This window comes from Oryctolagus cuniculus, chromosome 2, assembly GCF_964237555.1.
Source record: "Oryctolagus cuniculus chromosome 2, mOryCun1.1, whole genome shotgun sequence".
NCBI lineage: Eukaryota > Metazoa > Chordata > Mammalia > Lagomorpha > Leporidae > Oryctolagus > Oryctolagus cuniculus.
The window spans coordinates 20,826,690-20,844,702 of NC_091433.1; the positions used below are offsets into that span (position 1 = coordinate 20,826,690).

The 18,013-nt window shown below is 52.8% G+C and overlaps 1 protein-coding gene across 2 annotated transcripts in view; it reads right to left on the bottom strand.

Moving 5' to 3' along the window:
• Positions 1-18,013, bottom strand: part of SEL1L3 (SEL1L family member 3) — a 109,684-nt gene that overhangs the window by 49,858 nt on the left and 41,813 nt on the right. For both annotated transcript variants that reach the window (XM_002709381.5, XM_017350581.3), the window contains exons 7-9: positions 16,806-16,938; positions 14,629-14,761; positions 11,068-11,208 (exon numbers count right to left, since the gene is read on the bottom strand). In XM_002709381.5, the coding sequence (XP_002709427.1) occupies positions 11,068-11,208; positions 14,629-14,761; positions 16,806-16,938 (407 nt within the window). The remainder of the gene's footprint in view (positions 1-11,067; positions 11,209-14,628; positions 14,762-16,805; positions 16,939-18,013) is intronic.

Below are 18,013 nucleotides of genomic sequence, written 5' to 3' on the forward strand. Positions count from 1 at the left end.
TGTTAAGTGTTTATTTACTCATAGTGTTTACTTATTTTTTATTTATTTGAAAGGCAGAGCAACAGAGAGGTAGAGAGACAGAGAGATCATCTCCTATCTGCTGGTTCACTCCCCAGGTGCCCACAACAGCCAGGGCGGGGCCAGGATGAAGCCAAGAGACAGGAACTCCATGGGGGTCTCCCATGTAGGTGGCAGGGACTCAAGCACTTGTGGCATCATCTGATGCTTCCCGGGTGCATTAGCAGGGAGCTGGATCAGAACCACAGACGGGACTTGAACCAGGCACTCTGATGGTGATGCAGGCCTCCCAGCTGCGGGTTAACCCGCTGTGCCATAACGCCCGCCTCTATCTGTTTTTCTGTATAAGAAAATTATTAACCCCCCCCTTCCTCAAATATTACCAGTCAGTATTTTCTCTGCAACAGAATCTAAACAATTTTCTGCACTAGTGGGTGCAATACAAGATAGTAATTCTAAGGTAAAACTGCACATTTGTTCAAATTTGAATTCCAACTGTTGCCCAAAATCAAAGCCACGATGTCTCTGGTGATATTGTGAAATCGGTGATTTTAAAGTCAGTTTAATGAAACTGTTAATTTCACCCATCTGGTTTAGCATATGCATTTTTTTCCTAGTCGATCTGTAACTAAAAACACGGCTTGTTTATGGAGATTAATGATGTAATGAAGAACCAAACAAACAAAACAGAAGAAGGAACCATTTCCCCACTTCCTCCCTTCTGCACTGCAAGCTAAGGAACAAGAGCCTGGGCTACTCTTGTCCAAGTAGCCCTGCGTCATGTATTTTGCTCTTTCCCCTTCGGTACAGTAACACTACAAGTTTGCCATTTGTGTGCGCATCGTTAGAAGAGGCAAAAGGCGGAACAGGAGGAGGTGGCCCTTACCAGGGCCCTGGGGCTGGAGCGGGCGTCTGATTGAGAATTCTGAGAGAGCCAGACACCCTCACTCCTTGCGAGAGAACGGAGACATCAATTGGAAAGCCATTTTTAGTTCCAAGCTTCCGAAGGGTGTAATGCATTCAAAGTAGAAGTTTGGAGTAAAAGGAGAAAATGTAATTTAACCATTAAAAGGAATGATGCTGACCAAGTTTACTGGGTTAAACAAAACCACAAGTGCATCCCTCATTTGCATTCCCACGTGGTGAGCCCCACTGGGTCCCGGAGGTGGAAGCAGCTAGCCTACTTCTCTCTCAAAAGCAAACAACTTGTACTGTTCTGTAGCGTCAATTTTCAGATTGCATACCCACCGTTCTCTACTTCCCCCATCCTCCTCCTTCTCCCTCTTCTCCTTTCTCCCCCCACCACTTCCTTCCTTCTCTCTCTCTCTCTCTCTCACTCTCTCTCCCCCTCCCTGTCCCTTCAGGACTTTTATTTTCTGGGTGAGAAAATCAGATCCCAGGGCTGGCACTGTGGTGTAGTAGGTTAAGCCTCCACCTGAGGTGCTGGCATCCCATATGGGCACCAGTTCAAGCCCCAGCTGCTCCACTTCCAATCCAGCTCTCTGCTGTGGCCTGGGAAAGCAGAAGAAGATGGCCCAAGTGCTTGGTCCCCTGCACCCACATGGGAGACCCGGAAGAAGCTCCTGGCTCCTGGCTTCGGATTGGCCCAGCTCCAGCCACTGCGGCCATTTGGGGAGTGAACCAGTGCATGGAAGACCTCTCTCTCTCAGTCTCTCTCTCTCTCTCCTCTCTCTCTGTTATTCTGCCTTTCAAATACAATAAATAAATCTTAAAAAAAGAAAATCAGACCCCATTCTTTTATTTTTCTTCATGCTCCCATGAATTTTCTAAAACTATAAGAAACATCTAGAAAGTTGATGGTTCTTCAAGGAATACCAGTAGGATACTCTAAAAAGGACACAGCATCTCGGTGCTAGCGTGCAGCATAACTGTCCGTCCACCATTTCTGGGCTCTGCACTCTGGGGTCTCCAAACGAACACTGCAGTTGCCAGCAATAAAATGACAAACAAACAACGGCCACTCCAGTCCAGCCAGCAGCCCCCGGCAACTGTGTGGGAGCTCTCGTCCCCTGCTCTCGGCTCTCCAAAGCCTGAGGCAAGAGGCGGACGTCAGTCCTGAAGAACCAGGCAGATGGTGCTGGCTTGGGAAGCCAGCCCAGCCTCGGCCCTGGCCTCAACCCAGGGAGACACTCACCGGCCATCTTGGACTTGCTCTAGCCTGGGCACCTGCTCCCGTGGGCTCAGAGGTGCCCAGTGCATGGACGAAGGGCAGAAGGCGTGAAGTGTTCTGGCCTCTGGGGACTGATGTCCCAAGGGCTGTGCTGGCTGGCTCACTGTCGCGCTCACCTGGACTCCACCTGTCTGTACCTGAGCCTTCGCATCCTCCCTCTCTGCTCCCTGCCATCACCAAATCCCCGGCCCCTAGCCTGGCCTGCCATTGCCACCTGCAGCCCCTCTCCAGCCCACCCTCATTCAAGGATCCCACTTGAGGAGGGAAAGACAGAAACAGCATGTACCACTCCTAAGTAATGAAGACACGGGTATACGGAAGCATTAGCAGAAGCCCAAATGCTAATAGGGCAATTTCTATGCTGTGTCGGGAGTCATTTCATGAGAGAATTCAAGGTTCCCCGGGAAACCACACAGAGGTAGGCAGATCAGAAGGCCCCCCTGGGGTCCTGAACAAGGGGTTGCACGTTGGATGCCACCCTAGCGCCCGGGTGGTGAACCTCGGCACAGAGCGCCACAGAATTCCTGCGACAATGAGGAAATCAGGATGCAGAGCAGGGAGGGTCTTCGGTCCTATCTACCAGCACCACGGCCCTGGTGCTCCGGCAGCCACGGAGCAGCGCCATCTTTAATTCGCAAACATGAGCACTGGGCAGGCGAGGAGCGAGCCCCTGTCACATAGCGGAGCAGCACACGCCAGTGGGCACAGCTGCACCTGACGCCAGGTTGTCGCACCCACGGTCCCGCTCCACGCCGCCTGGCACTCGTGGGCCGGTGCGTGCTCTTCCCTGTGGTCACTCCAAGACCTACACGGGTCCGGATTTGGGCTTAGAACGGTTTCACCTCTGGGCACCTGTGTGTCAGCAGCGACAGATCCCAGCAAAGCAAGCACCAGGAGGGTGCCGTCTCTGGAGTTCTTGGGTAAAGGAGAAGGACTCTGGTCCACTTTTGCAGGCATTGAAGCACTGGCCAACATGGTCCACAGCCACATTTAGAGAAGTGTGGACAGAGACGAGACGAGGGAACAGGCTCAGGGAGGCAGGGGTGGGGGATGGTGAGCATACTGGAGACGGAAGCAGCAGCATGGGGGACTCTCCGTCTGGACCGGAGCCAGGGTGTCGGGAATGCAGACTTTGGACCTGAGTCTCCTCGTTCCTTCAGTGAGTCGCTGACCTAGCAAAGACCTTTGGGGTCCACTGCGGGCAGTGAGATCACCTCAAGTCCAAGAGCAAGGTGCCTACAGCAAGTGGAGAAGCTCTTCTGGTCTGATTCCACACTAGAGACAGATCTAAGGACTTCTTGTCTCTGGTGTGGAATCAGACCAGCAAATCAGCCATGGAAACGTGGGGACACAGGTCCTGTGCAGGGCACACCCACACAACGGCAGGGGGCACGTGGGAAGCCAGAGAGAGGACGCCACGAGGCAGCATTTGAGCTGAGCGGGAGCCAGTAAGGCAGTGTGGGTGGGCGAGGTCGGGTCCCCAGAGGAGTTCTGTCTGCGCAGGCTCGCCGGGCAGCGGACATACTGGAAATGCAAAGTGGGCACTTCCACCTGCACCACCTCAACAGGCCTGCCAGTGCGTGCGCAACGCAGGCACACAGGGGATCCGACAGCTGCAGCACAGGCAGGGGAAGACGGGCCCCACTCAGGGGGCCTGTCCCTCAGGTCCACAGGGATCTTATGTCCACAAAGCTCTTTCCTAGACATCATGTCCCCTTACAAAAGCGTCATTTATTTTTACAAAAAGACTATTATTTATTTGAAAGTCAGAGTCACACAAAGAGAGGGACACACACACACACCCACACAGAGACAAAGAGAGAGAAAGAGAGAGAGAGACAGAGAGAGCTCTTCCATCTGCAGGTTCACTCCTCAGATGGCCACCATGGCCAGCATTGAGCCAAGCAGAAGCCAGGAGCCAGGAGCTTCCTCCAGGTCTCCCACATGGGTGGCAGGAGCCCAAACACTTGGACCATCTTTTGCAAAGTATTATATTCTTTTTTTTTTTTTTAAAGCTTTACCCATCTATTTGAAAGGCAGAGTTTCAGAGAGAGAAAAGGAGAGAGAGTGAGAGTGAGCAAGAGAGAGATCCGCCATCTACTGGTTCACTCCCCAAATAGCTGCAACAGCAGAGGCTGGGCCAGGCGGAAGCCAGGAGCCAGGAGCTTCCTCCAGCTCTCCCACACGGGTGCAGGGACAGAGGAGTTGGGCCATCCTCCACCTGCTTTCCCAGGCACAATAGCAGGGAGCCGGAGCAGAAGTAGCGCAGTGGGACTGCAACCAGTACCGCAGGCCAAGGCTTTAACCAGCTGCGCTATAGCACCGGCGCCAGCATTATATTCTTTTTTTTTTTTTCTTTTTCTTTTGATAGCTAGAGTTACAGACAGTGAGAGAGAGAGACAGAGAGAAAGGTCTTCCTTCCACTGATTCACTCCCCAAATGGCTGCTACGGCCGGCATGCTGTGCCGATCCGAAGCCAGGAGCCAAGAGCTTCCTCCTGGTCTCCCATGCCGGTGCAGGGCCCAAGCACTTGGGCCATCCTCCACTGCCTTCCCAGGCCACAGCAGAGAGCTGGCCTGGAAGAGGGGCAACCAGGACAGAATCCAGCGCCCATATGGGATGCCGGCGTCACAGGCGGAGGATTAACCAAGTGAGCCATGGCGCCGGCCTCTATATTCTTAATTCCTACTAAAACAGACTTCCCCACTGCATGAAAATAAATCACATCCTGTACCCACAAGGATGGCTACTTCTCAAGAAATCAGCAAACAGCAGGTTTTTTTGAGAATGTGGAGAAACTGGAGCTCTCGGGCACTGCTGGTGGAAATGCAAAACGGTGCAGCTGCTGACGCCAATAATATGGAAGAGGTTTAAAAAAAAAAAAAAAAAAAAAAAAACAGGCAAGCACAGGATTACCCTACGATCCGGCATTTCTTCTTCTGAAAACAGAGCCAAAAGCATGGCGAGCAGGGTTCAGAAGCGGTGTCGTACAGCCATGTGCGCAGCAGCACGAGTCACAGGAGGCGGAAGCAGCCCAGGTGTCCGTCAGTGGATGAATGGGTAAATGAAGTGTGTAGACACTGACGAGGACGTATCACTCAGCTCTAAAAAGACAGGCAGTTCTGACCCACGCTGCGACACAGATGAACCTTGAGTATCGTATGCAAAGTGAAATAAGCCAGTCATGGGGCCAGCGCTGTGGTGTAGTGGGTAAGACTGCTGCCTGCAGTGCCGGCAGCCCATATATATGGGCACTGGTTCGAGTCCCGGCTGCTCCACTTCTATCCAGCTCTCTGCTATGGCCTGGGAAAGCAGTAGAAGATGGCCGAGGTCCTTGGGCCCCTGCACCCCCGTGGGAGACCCAGAGGAAGCTCCTGGCTCCTGGCTTCAGATCAGCACAGCTCCAGCTGTTGCGGCCATCTGGAGAGTGAACCAGCGGATGGAAGACCTCTCTCTCTGTATCTGCCTCTGCCTCTCTCTAACTCTGCCTTTCAAATTAACAAATAAATCTCTAAAAAGAGAGAAAGAGAGAAAGAAAGAAAGAAAGAAAGAAAGAAGCCAGTCATGAAATGACAAGTACTGTATGAGTCTACTTGTGGAAGGGATCTAACTATGCACTCAAAGCGACAGGAACCGAGACCAGAGTGGTTGTTCCCAGAGGCTGAGGGGGGAGAAGGGAAAGAGGCCAGGACGTCCTGTCTGCAGGCTGAGAACAGCACTGGAAACATGGCGCACAACTGTGTGAGCACGCCGAACACTGCTGAGCTGTGCCCCGAGCCATGGCGAGGGTGGCAGTGGGCACTTAGCTTGGCAGCTCCCGCGTCCACGTCTCACAGGGGAGTGCCGGCTTCACCTCCCACCTCCAGCTCCCTGCCAACTCGCATGCTGGGAGGCCGTGGTGAGGGTTCACCTGGTTGGGTCTGTCACCCACATGAGAGACCCAGGTTGAGTTCCTGGCTCCTGGCCCAGCCCTGGCTGCTGCAGGCACTTGGGGAGTGAACCAAATGTCCATCTCTCTCTCTCTCTCTCTCTCTCTCTCTCTCTCTCCATCTCTTGCTTTCTATTTTTCTGTCCTTCTGCCTCTCAAATTTAGAAGAAAAAAAAACAAATTTTTAATGGTTAAGGTGGCAAATTTTATCTTACCACAATTAGAAATTTTTTTTTAGATTTATTTATTTATTTATTTGAGAGGCAGAGCTACAGACACAGAGAAGAGACAGAGGGAGGTCTTCTATCCGCTGGTTGACTCTCCAAATGGCTGTGCCGATCCGCAAAGCCAGGAGCCAGGAGCTTTTTCCAGGTCTCCCACGCGGGTGCAGGGCCCAAGCACTTGGGCCATCCTCCACTGTCCTCCCGGGCCACAGCAGAGAGCTGGATTGGAAGTGGAGCAGCCAGGATTTGAACTGGAGCCCACGCGGCACGCCAGCACCACAGGTTGGGGTTTAACCTACTACGCCACAGCGCCAGCCCCTAGAGAATGCTAGAAATAAAAAATTACAGACCTTAAAGGGTCAAGGTAAATCCTTGGCCGATCTCGTTTGTGTTAGGAAATGACAGTGCAGCTGTTCTGGGAACAGGCGAGAGCGCACGGCCGACCTCACTTGCTGGGAAGGCAGAAGACTCCTGACAGCCTTCCTTGTGGATGTTAATGAGGCTGGAGCTCCCGCTACACCCCTGCAACGCTCTCCTCTGCTCCCCCATGTGACCCAGGCACAGACCCAGAGCAGATGATTCAGCCCAAGCCACACACCGCGGGGAGCAACACTCTCCTGCCTACAACGCGCAGATGCAGGGACCGGCGCGCGGAATGCCGACCGTGAGAAAGACGATGCGAATCCCAGAAGGAACCAGAAATCACGGGCCATTGTCTCACACCATCGTATTTGTTGACAACTCCAGGAAGAATAATTCCACCAATTAATTCCCCTGGAGGAACTATGGGTGCTGACGGCTGTCTTTCTGTTTAGGCTGAATAGCTCTCACCCAATGCACAGCCCCATTTTTGAACATTCAGTTAACACTCGGTGAATGAATGAATCCGTCAATGAATGGAAGGTCGTGAGTGACGTAAGAACACATTCAGTTTAATTCTTTACCCCCATCACTGCGCCCATTCACTTTTTACAGCAACAGCTCCAAGCAGGGGCAGGTGGCTGGCTCAGAGGTGAGGACGCCTGCATTCTCTAACAGTGTGCCTGGCTTTGAGTGCCGGCTCTGGCTCCTGACTCCCGCTTCCTGCTGATGCACAGCCCAGGAGCCAGCAGGTGATGGTCAAGTACCTGAGGCCCTGCCACTCATGCTGGAGACCCCAAAGAAGTTCCCAGCTCCTGGCTTCAGCCTAGCCCATCCCCAAGCTGTCTGAGTCAATCAGTGGGTGGAAGATCTCTGTCTGACTGTCTCTGTCTGTCTGCTTTTCAAATAAAACGCACATAAGCAAATAAAAATCAAAAATAAATCAAAGTTCTTCCTCTTTACAAAAATAGACCAAGCATCAGACATCAGATACTTGAGTCCATTTCTCATAGCTCATCTCAGACAGGAAAAATGTGATATAATGAGGATGCTCTAATAAAGTCTGTTAATTAGCAGGGCAGGGCAGAGCATACAAGAGAATGTAAGGGGCTGGCGCTGTGGCGTAGTGGGTAAAGCCGCCGCCTGCAGTGCCGGCATCCCATATGGGCACCAGTTCGAGTCTCGGCTGCCCCACTTCTGCACCCTGGCAGGAGACCCAGAAGAAGCTCCTGGCTCGTGGCTTTGGATCAGCGCAGCTCTGGCCATTGCAGCTAATTGGAGAGTGAACCAGCGGATGGAAGACCACTTGCTTTCTCTCTCTCTCTCTCTCTCTCTCTCTCTCTGCCTCTCCTCTCTCTGTGTAACTCTGACTTTCAAATAAATAAATCTTTAAAAAAAGAGAGAGAGAGAGAACACAAACACAATTCCTACTGACCAGAGCTGCCGAAGCACGCAGGGTGGGCTGCACACCAAGGGCGGAGGCCATGGGAGGAAGGGTGTTGAGGATAAAGCTGTGCAGATCCAGTCCCACCAGCGCCACTGTTCCTCTCACAGGGGACCAGAGCAAAGAGATGTCAAAATGCAAACTTAGTTTTTACCCTCAGCTTGCAAAATGAAAATCCCTCCATGTTGCTCAGCCTTGTTAGGCAACAAAAATGCACACCACCGATCTCTCTCCCAGGCTGGCCAGAAGATGCTGCCGCAGCCCCCAGCAAAAGCACAGGGCCAGACGGAGAATGAACTTGAACCCGTCTATGCCCTACCTCTCCCGGTCTTCAACACAGCCCAGGAAAAGTGGTGCAAAGGCAGAAGGGGGCTTCGTGCTAGAGTTTCCCCGACCCGTCCACTCTCCCTCCCACCTACTCCTGCCCCCAGTAAAAGGCAGGCAGGGATGGGTTGAAGGCAGGAGGCTGTGTGCCCGGGGAGAGAGAGGCCTCAGTGGTCGGGGTGAGGAGGAGGAGCAGGTACATTCTCCCAGGAGCTGCTCCTTGACACCACAGTGCCTGAAAGTTAGGCTCAGCATGAACACTGAGTGCTAAAATGGCAAATCTGTGTTTGGGGTGGCCCCCGCCCCACATTGATGGGATCCCAGGGAAGCCCAAGAGGAATGAGCAGGACTTGCAGGAATCCAGCGGTACTGCAGTGTCTTTGTCCAAGACGTCCTAAGCTTCAGGAGTTCCTGAATTGCTTTTAAGTTTACTTTTATTTGTTTGGAAAGTGGAGAGAGAGAGGGAGAGAGAGAGATGGGTCTTCATCTTCTGGTTCACTCTCCAAATGGTCTCCATAGCTGGAGGGCTGGAGCCAGGAACCTGGAACTCCATCCCAGGTCTCCCGTGTGAGTGGCAGGACCCCAAGTGCTTGTGCCATCGCCGGCTGCCCCCCAGGGTGCCTATCTGCTGGGTCAGAACCCCCATACTCTGATACAGGCAAGGGGGTGTCCCAAGTAGCAGCTTAGTGCTCGGCACCTCGATACCCACCCAGGGTTAGGGCTGTTGGTTAAAGTCTGTTCCCAGGTCTCCATGCAGAATAAAACAATCTGCAAACCTAATCCACAAAACTCGGAGCTGTAAAAATAACACGGAAACATTCCTATTGAGAGTATTAACTTAAAAAAAGAATGCATTGTGAAAATGATTCACTGTTCACAGTCAGCAATACTATATTTAAATATGACCAGAAATGTCATAAAAACGATCTTGATGCGGATGAGATCTTTGTCTATTTAACCCAATATGCCACATGCACCTCCCTCTCCCATTTGACTATCTTGGGAGGGGGTGGGGATGTGGCTCCACCCCCCTCCCAGCTGATGGACCAAAACCTGGAAGGAGGAAGCGACACAGCAGTGGGTCAACCACGGCCACCGGGCCGGGTCTGGAGATGCTTTTGGACACAGACGCAGCTGAACGCCCTGCAGGACACAGGGCAGTCCCACCAAGAGGGAATTCTGCAGCCCAGCACACAGCAGCGCTGAGCCAGGAACGCCTGCTGACGCTGCTCCTCGTATTTCACAGCTGTCGGTTCACCAACTCCGACCCAAGAACAGAGGGCCCATCATCGTACCCAGTTCCCGGATGAGCAAACTGAGGCTCGGAGAAACTAAGTCACGTGTGCAAGATCACCCAGCTGTGAGTGCTGGGTTAAAAGTGGAACCGGGCCCCCAGCTCCAGAGGCTACGCTGTCACCCGACGTGCCCCCTCCCCACACCTTTCGGCCCACGTTCCGCAACCTAGCTCATTCTCGACGGCTGTCAGAGTGACCGGGTGAACCCACATCGCTCCCGGGTGAACCCACATCGCTCCCGGATGCCTGCACCCCTCCCCCAGGTCCCTGTCACCTGCAAGGTAAAGCCAAAGCCCTCCAGGATGGTGCCCACGCCCTCAGAGCCATCACTCTCCACGGCTTCTCCTGCTCCCGACCCCTGGTGCCTCGGCCAGCACCCTGTGCTGTTCTTCCTACTGCGCCCTGCCCACCACACTCCCCGCCTCACTCGGCCTGCAATCCCCACCCCAACCTTGCTGACCTGGCAACACCCAGAGCCCATCAAGCATCAGTCACCTCCCCCAGGAAGCCTTCCCAGTACATCCCAGCCCTCCGGGGAAAATGGACTCCTTCCTTCTTTGCGCCTCCACCGTTCACTTCCGCAGCCTGGACTAGAACGCATTACAGTTTTCCCTTGTGCTCAAGCCCAGTCCTCAAGTCACGCTCTTCATGTTATTCCGTTTTTCTAAAGTCTAGCCAAGTAACTGAGAGGTCACTCAGCAAGTACCGAAAGCTGGCGCACCCCACGCGACCTGAAGTCACTCTCCTGGACACAAGACACGGCCACTTCCATATGGGCACCAGTTCATGTCCTGGCTGCCCCTCTTCTGATCTGCTACGGCCTGGGAAAGCAGCGGACAATGGCCCAAGTGCTTGGGCCCCTGCACCCATGTGGGAGACCCGGAAGAAGCTCCTGGCTCCTGGCTTTGGATCAGCCCAGCTCCGGCCATTGTGGCCACCTGGGGAGTGAACCAGTGATGGAAGACCTCTCTCTCTCTCTCTCTCTCTCTCTCTCTCTCTGTCTCTCTCCCTCTCTGTGTCTGTAACTCTGCTTCTCAAATAAATAAATCTTAAAAAAAAAAAAAAAAAAAAAACCTATGCAGCAAAGTATCTTTCAAACCAACTGCATCTGGGGGCCACCCGTGTCTGTGCAGCTATATGGAGCGCTGTGGACCTACGAGGACAGAACTTCAATGTGAGATTAAGCTAGGACCCTAGGCGTGAGGCACGGACCACCAAAGACAGCGAGTGGAACAGAGGGGAGCAGGAGGCGCACGAAGCCAAGGCAAAGACAGCACAATTACCGGTCAGCAGGTCCATCTCCAGCAGCGCCTGGAACAGGCTGCTGTGTTGCTCTTGCAGCTCCTTCTCCCACGGGAAGGCTCTGCAGGTCGAGGGGCTCCCGTACCTGCGCTTGAGGTCGAGGTAGGCGTTGCGCAGGTCACCTGGTCGGAGGCAGAAGCACAAGACGTCAGAGGGGGAGGTCTCGCCCCTCCGAGCCCCTCCTCCTAAGGGGAACTAGAAGGAAGGGGCTGCGCCCAGCATTACTGGCTATGGTCTGGGTTCTGCGGGCATCTGGGATCAGCGACGATGCCTTTGCCGTGAGGTCACAAATCCAGAACCACAGCCAAGGGCAAGGGCAAGGTGCCAACGGTGCTGGAGGCTGCTGACCAATTCTACAGAATGAGCAGCTGGCCTCCAACGGTCCCCAAGCGGCTCATATCTAGGCCACTTTGTTGGCATGTGAGCGGAGAAGCAAACCCCAAGGATCTCCAGGAGGGGCAAGGCGGGGGAAGATGCTAGGACCATCTGCCTGACGCCATCAAACAGAGCAGCCACAAGGCTGGCGCTCCCACTCGGGGAAGCTCTCCTGCGCTGCCGTCAGTTACCCGAATCACTTTCTCTCCCGTGTGGATGCTACTAGTCCTACCTGCTGCCTCCTTCCAACAGTGTGTCATATTGCTCTGGGTGATTCCGAGGGGAGAGCAGCAGCTGGGGACCAGGATAACCCATTCTTTTTTTTTTTTTTTTAAGATTTATTTATTGGGGCCGGCGCTGTGATGCAGTGGGTGAGCGCCCTGGCCTGAAGTGCCGGCATCCAATATGGGCACTGGTTCGAGACCCGGCTGCTCCACTTCCGATCCAGCTCTCTGCTAAGCCCTGGGAAAGCAGTAGAGGATGGCCCATGTCCTTGGGCCCCTGCACCCGCATGGGAGATCCAGAAGAAGCTCCTGGCTCCTGGCTTCGGATTGGCACAGCTCTGGCCATTAAGGCCATTTGGGGAGTGAACCAACAGATGGAAGACTTTCTGTCTCCCTCTCTTTCTGCCTCTCCTCTAAAAAAGATTTATTTATTGTTATTTATTTGAAAGTCACAGTTACAGAGAGGCAGTGTGGAGACCAGGATAACCTATTCTTTGTTTTTTTTTTTTTTTTTTAAGATTTATTTATTGCTATTTATTTGAAAAGCAGAGTTACAGAGAAGCAGAGGCAGAGAGAGAGAGAGAGAGAGAGAGAGAGGTCTTCCATCTACTGGTCACTCCCCAGATGGCTGCAACACCCAGAGCTAAACTGATCCAAAGCCAGGAGTCAGGAGCTTCTTCTGGGTCTCTCACGCAGGTACAGGGGCCCAAGGAGCTGGGCCATCTTCTACTGCTTTCCCAGGCCATAGCAGAGAGCTGGATCAGAAGTGGAGCAGCCGGGACTAGAACCAGGGCCCATATGGGATGGCGGCACTGCAGCTGGTTGCTTTACCCACTACACCTCAGCGCCAGCCCCAGGATAACCTATTCTTAAGTGGGACCACGGAAGTGCTGCCTTTCCACACTGTCCTGTCCCCATCTCCACTCTTGCCCTGGGATCACTCTGTGAACCCCATCAGACTGGGGTGTGTTCCAAACACACCCATTCCTCCACGGCTTGGGACAGAAAGTTCCATTCTGCAGAGGGTGGGCTCAGAAGGCGGGGCCTGAAATACTCAGTTTGCTTTTGGGAATAGAAGTAAGAGCCCACAGGAATTTCTTGTCCAGAAGAACCATGTGTGGCACACTCTAGCACCACCAAACCAAGCCAGAAGAGACCTGCAGCCCAGAGAAGCGTGTAAGTGCTGGATCAAAGCTGGACCTCTGGGAGACCGGACGGGACTGAGCTTCGTGGCCGACAGCCGTCCTGGGCCCCTGGGCGAGCAGAAGGATGGCTGTGCCAACACCAGCAGGTATGAAAGCAGCCTCTTTGAAATTCATGCCTTCTGCTGAGAACTGCCAGGGGTCTTCTAAAAAGAGTCAATTTCAAGGATTCAAAAAATAAAAGCGAGCCTCAAACAACAAAGTCATTGTTCAACATTTCTGAAAGCTAATATTCAGATATTAATGGCCCAAGACAAAAGTGCACTGATGGGGAAACACTTCTAATGATTAATTTATTTTCCAATTCATTTTTATTTTCTTAGGGTGGCCTTATGGATGAGAAAAACGCCATGCAAGACTCAAACACACACACACACACTCTCTCTCTCTCTCTCTCTCTCTCTCTCATTTGTAGTCCTCTTCTAAAAGTTTTATTCATTTATTATTTTTATTTATTTGAAAGGCAAGAGATGAGAGGTGAGAGAGGGGGGGAGAGAGAGAGAGAGAGAGAGAGAGAATCTCCTATCCCCTGTTCATTTCCCAAATGCATGCTACAGCTGGGGCTGAGCCAGGCCAAAGCCAGGAGCCAGGAACTCAATCCACGTCTCCCAGGTGGGTGCCAGGGGCCCAACTACTTTAGCCAACATCTGCTAACCCCCAGGATGCACACTAGCAGGAAGCTGAAATTGAAAGCAGGAGCCAGGACTTGAACTCGGGCATGCTGATAAGGGGTCTGGTCATCCCAAGCAGTGTCTTTCCTGCTATGCCAAGCACCCGAACCTCTCATGGTGTTCTTAAACTAGCTTAGGTTTGGTAAAGCAGAGAGATGTGTTTTGGATCTTCTTGGCTGTTTTTTAAACCCAGGTGGCATGTATACACTTTCCCTCACATCCACCTGTGGAGGGCTTAGGGTCACACCCCATTCCCCTCTGAGCTAAGTCGTATATATTCTGCTTCAGTTCCATTAGGGAGAAAACAAACGTGTGTCGCTACACATGCTCAGAGCTGAGGCCAGTGTGGTGGTGCAGCAGGTTAGGCTACAGCCTGGAATGCCGGCATCCCATTATCGAAGTGCCAGTTAAAGTCACAGCTGCTCCACTTCCAATCCTACTTCCTGCTAATGCGCCCAGGACAACACAGGGTAATGGCCCAAGTACTTGGGTCCCTGCCACTCACGTGGGAACCTTGCATAAAATTCTTGGCCTCTGGCTTTGGCCTGGCCCAGCCCTGGCTCTCATGGGCATTTGGGGAGTGAACCAGCGCTCCGTCCATCTCCATCTCTCCATCACTCTGCCTTTTGAATAAGTACATAAAGAAATCTTAAAAAAAAAAAAAAATACTTGGCGCGGGACCAGCGCTGTGGCATAGTGGGCTAAAGCCTGCAGCACTGGTATTCCATACGTGTGCTAATTTGTATCCCAGCTGCTCCTCTTCTGATCCAGCTCTCTGCTATGGCTTGGGAAAGCAGTGGAAGATGGCCCAAGTGCTTGGGACCCTGAACCTGCATGGGAGACCAGGAAGAAGCTCCTGGCTCCTGGCTTTGGATTGCCCCAGCTCCAGCCATTGTGGACAACTGGGGAGTGAACCAGTGGATGGAAAACATCTCTCTCTCTCTCTCTCTCTCTCAAAACATCTCTCTCTCTCTCTCTCTCTCTCTGTAACTCTACCTCTCAAATAAATAAAATCTTAAAAAATAATAAATACTAGAGCTTAGACTGGCTGCTGTAGGCTCCATACTTACACGCTTCCTGTCTCTGGTCCCCGAGCTGGACTATGGATGCATACCCAAACACTATGTCTCGGACCTCGGCACATCGCTCATGATATAACGTGATTTGTTCAGCAAGTTGCTCCTCTAGGAGGGGATTAAAGATCTACAAAAGGGAAAAAAAAAAAAAAAAAAGGCAAACGCACGGCTGTCATCCAGTCCTCATCACATGGCTTCGGCTTGCTTTCGCTCTCTTGGGAACACCACCGGGCGGCTTCTTTGCCCCTCAGTCGCCCACTCTGGATTTGCAAGCCATGGCTGTCAGTGTCAACTCAAAGACACCAGCTCTGGCTGCTTTCATCTGAGTTTTTTCTGAATGTCATTGTCTCTTCTATGAGTTCTTAAATGTCAGGGTCCTCCCCCCGACCCCCAAACTAGGCACCCTCTCTTCTTTTTCCCTGCACATTCTAGAAAAATCACATCTCCACTCCTGGGGCCCATCAAGTGACGCCATGCTGGGCCTGCTGCCTGGCAGCCTCTGCCCGCCTCCCAGAGCAGAAGGAGAGGCCGGTGGGTCAGGGTGGGCGTCCCCACGGGCCCACCCATCTCACTCGTTCCCGCCTCGGCACTCCCCAACACCATGCTCACGAGTGCCTGGAAGCACCCGTGGTGCTGTCACAAGTCCGTGGCTGAGCACCCGACAAGTGGACCCCCGAGAGAGGGACCGAATTCAGGCCCACTGTGGGGTCCTGAAGTTGCTGAAACCCGCCGAGCTGGGGTGGAGTTTTCCACCTTTGTTAAGTCAAATGGAAGATAGGGGGGGTTCTCTGAATACGTCAAGGGTGCATGTTCTTTTGTTCTTTGTAACATCGTTGCGTTAATACACTCACGGATGTCACACCGATTCTCTTATTTTCTCTGTGACTTGCTTTCTCACTTTCATAACGGTGGCTTCTGTTTCCTTCTTTCTTAATGGAAATTTTATACATAAGGAGACTTCAAAAAGTTCCTGGGCTGGGTGGCTGTTTGGCTTGGCAATTAAGACACCACTTAAGACACCCAGCTCCCATATCAGAATGTGTGGGTTCGATCCCGGGGTAGCTCCCAACTCCAGCTTCCTGCTACTGCGCACCCTGACAGGGGGCAGTGAAGGGCCAGCAGATGGGTTCCTGCTGAGTTCCTGGCTCCCAACCTGGCCCAGGCCACTGCAGGCATTTGGGCAGAGAACCAATGGCTAGGAGCTACCTCTCTCCTCTCTTCTCAAGTAAGTCACTTTTTTTTAAGTTTATGGAAAAGTGGAATTAAAAGATACATTTATTTTGGTGCCCCCCAAACCCCACTGAAATCCATGCGTGGCTTTTCCATGAGCTGTGTGAAGAGTCCTGGAAATATGCTTATGTGTGAATTTTCACGGGAGGACACAGATCCTCACCATGACCTACCTTCAAAGAACTGCTGGCCTCGGCCCATAGCCCACAGTCCCCACACACTAGGTACCCAGTAAGCACTTGTTGCAAAAATGAACATGTGAATTCATTGTTCTCTTCTTCACAGAGGGGTGTGGGATTCCTCCTGACAGCTTTGCTTTTCTCCTTACCACAGTCAGGAAAACACCTGCAGGGAGGGCCCACCCCCCACTCCGCACCCTCAACCCCCCTCCCACAGCCGCTGTGGGCCTGGGGTAGGGGGCTGCGCCCTCCCATTTGAGACCCCTCCCATTTGAGACCGGGTCTCAGAGCTGGGGGCAGCTATAGGACACTCAGCAGAGTTCACAGGCCTCCTGCCTCCCACCTCAGCAGGGGCCCAAGGCTGTGTCTCTCCAGAGAGCAGTGGAGCGAACCAAGATGGCAATTTGCTGGAAAACCCCCTCTTCCGATACTTTAAATAATCGCATACCGAAAGAAGCTTGGCCAAATAAGTAAGCTTCTCTCCTTTCATTAGCTTAATCACTGGATAGGCAACAGCCTGATAAAAATCTACTCTATAATTAAGCTAGTAGTTATTAAAACAGGGGAAGTAAATGGTTTCCATTTTATGAGTACTAAATGAACCGAGCGTTAACAGAAATCTATTACCGTGTTGGGGGGGGGGGGCGGTAAAGCGACCGTATTAATTTTGTTGGATGGCACAGCCGACGCGCAGTCTGGCCCCTGACCCACACACCCCTCACACGGGAGCGGGGCAGCCTCCATCCCCCACCCCGGGCTCACCTGTTCCGGGGGCAGGCTGCGCAGGCGATAGTACTTCACGGGTCCAAAAAACCCTTCCGCACCTGCCACGTACCTGCTGCCGCCCAGAATGAAGTAGCCAGCGGTGTCATTATAATGGAAATCCTCCCGGAAGCTAGGCGAGAACACAAAGGATTAGGAGGACTCCGGGCTGGAACCCGATGCTTTTTTTTTAAGACTCTTTCGTTGACTTAACCCAAATCACCAGTGTTTCTGGGGCGTCAGGTGGTCTGGGGCTGGCGTCCCGGCTCTGCCACAGAGCAGCTGTGTGTCTCCCTCCATGGGGAGGCTCCCGGAGTTCTCACTGCGGGATTATGAAGAGGCTAGGGGATAATGCTGCATGCACAGCACCTGGCTCAGGACCTGGCCCCCAGTCTATATCCACCATAAGGCGCGGCTCTAAGTATTTGTGATGGGGCTTGGGATGACTGGAGTTATCTGGAATTTGTGGGTCCTCATTGGAAAAAATTTGCTCCAACAGGGGGAAATCTTGCTTAATGGCTAGGAGATGGCTGTAGGGGGAACTCAACAGGTAGACCCTTAGATGAGGACTGAGGAGGCACAGAGCAAAGGCCAGAGAATCTGGGACTGTCACAGGAGCTGACACGTGGGGCAGATGCGGAGGATGTATGGGCTGACGTGTATGAAATGCCCGGATGTTCCTCTCAGCACTGTTTATATTCACCAAAGAATGGGCCCAGGGGGCCAGCACTGTGGTGCAGCGGGTTAAAGCTCCAGCCTGCAGCGTCGGTTCCAGTCCTGGCTGCTCCACTTCTGACCCAGCTCTCTGCTGTGGCCTGGGAAAGCAGTAGAGGATGGCCCAAGTCCTTGGGCCCCTGCACCTGCATGGGAGACCTGGAAGAAGCTCCTGGCCCCTGGCTTTGGATCAGCTCAGCTCTGGCCATTACGGCTAACTGGGGGAGTGAACCAGCGGATGGAAGACTTCTCTCTCTCTTTTCTCTCTGTAACTCTGTCTTCCACATAAATAAAATAAATCTTTGGAAAAAAAAAAAAGAATGCACCCAGGAGTTTGCCCCCAAGGGCTGGGCAGCCTGTCCAATGCATGCAGGACATGAGGTAACAGGAATACTATTCAGCCCCAAAAAAGATGGGAATGCTACCATGTGTAGCAGTGTGTCAGGCACAGACGACGTCCACCTGAGTTCACTCACGGGGGGGGGGGGCAGAGC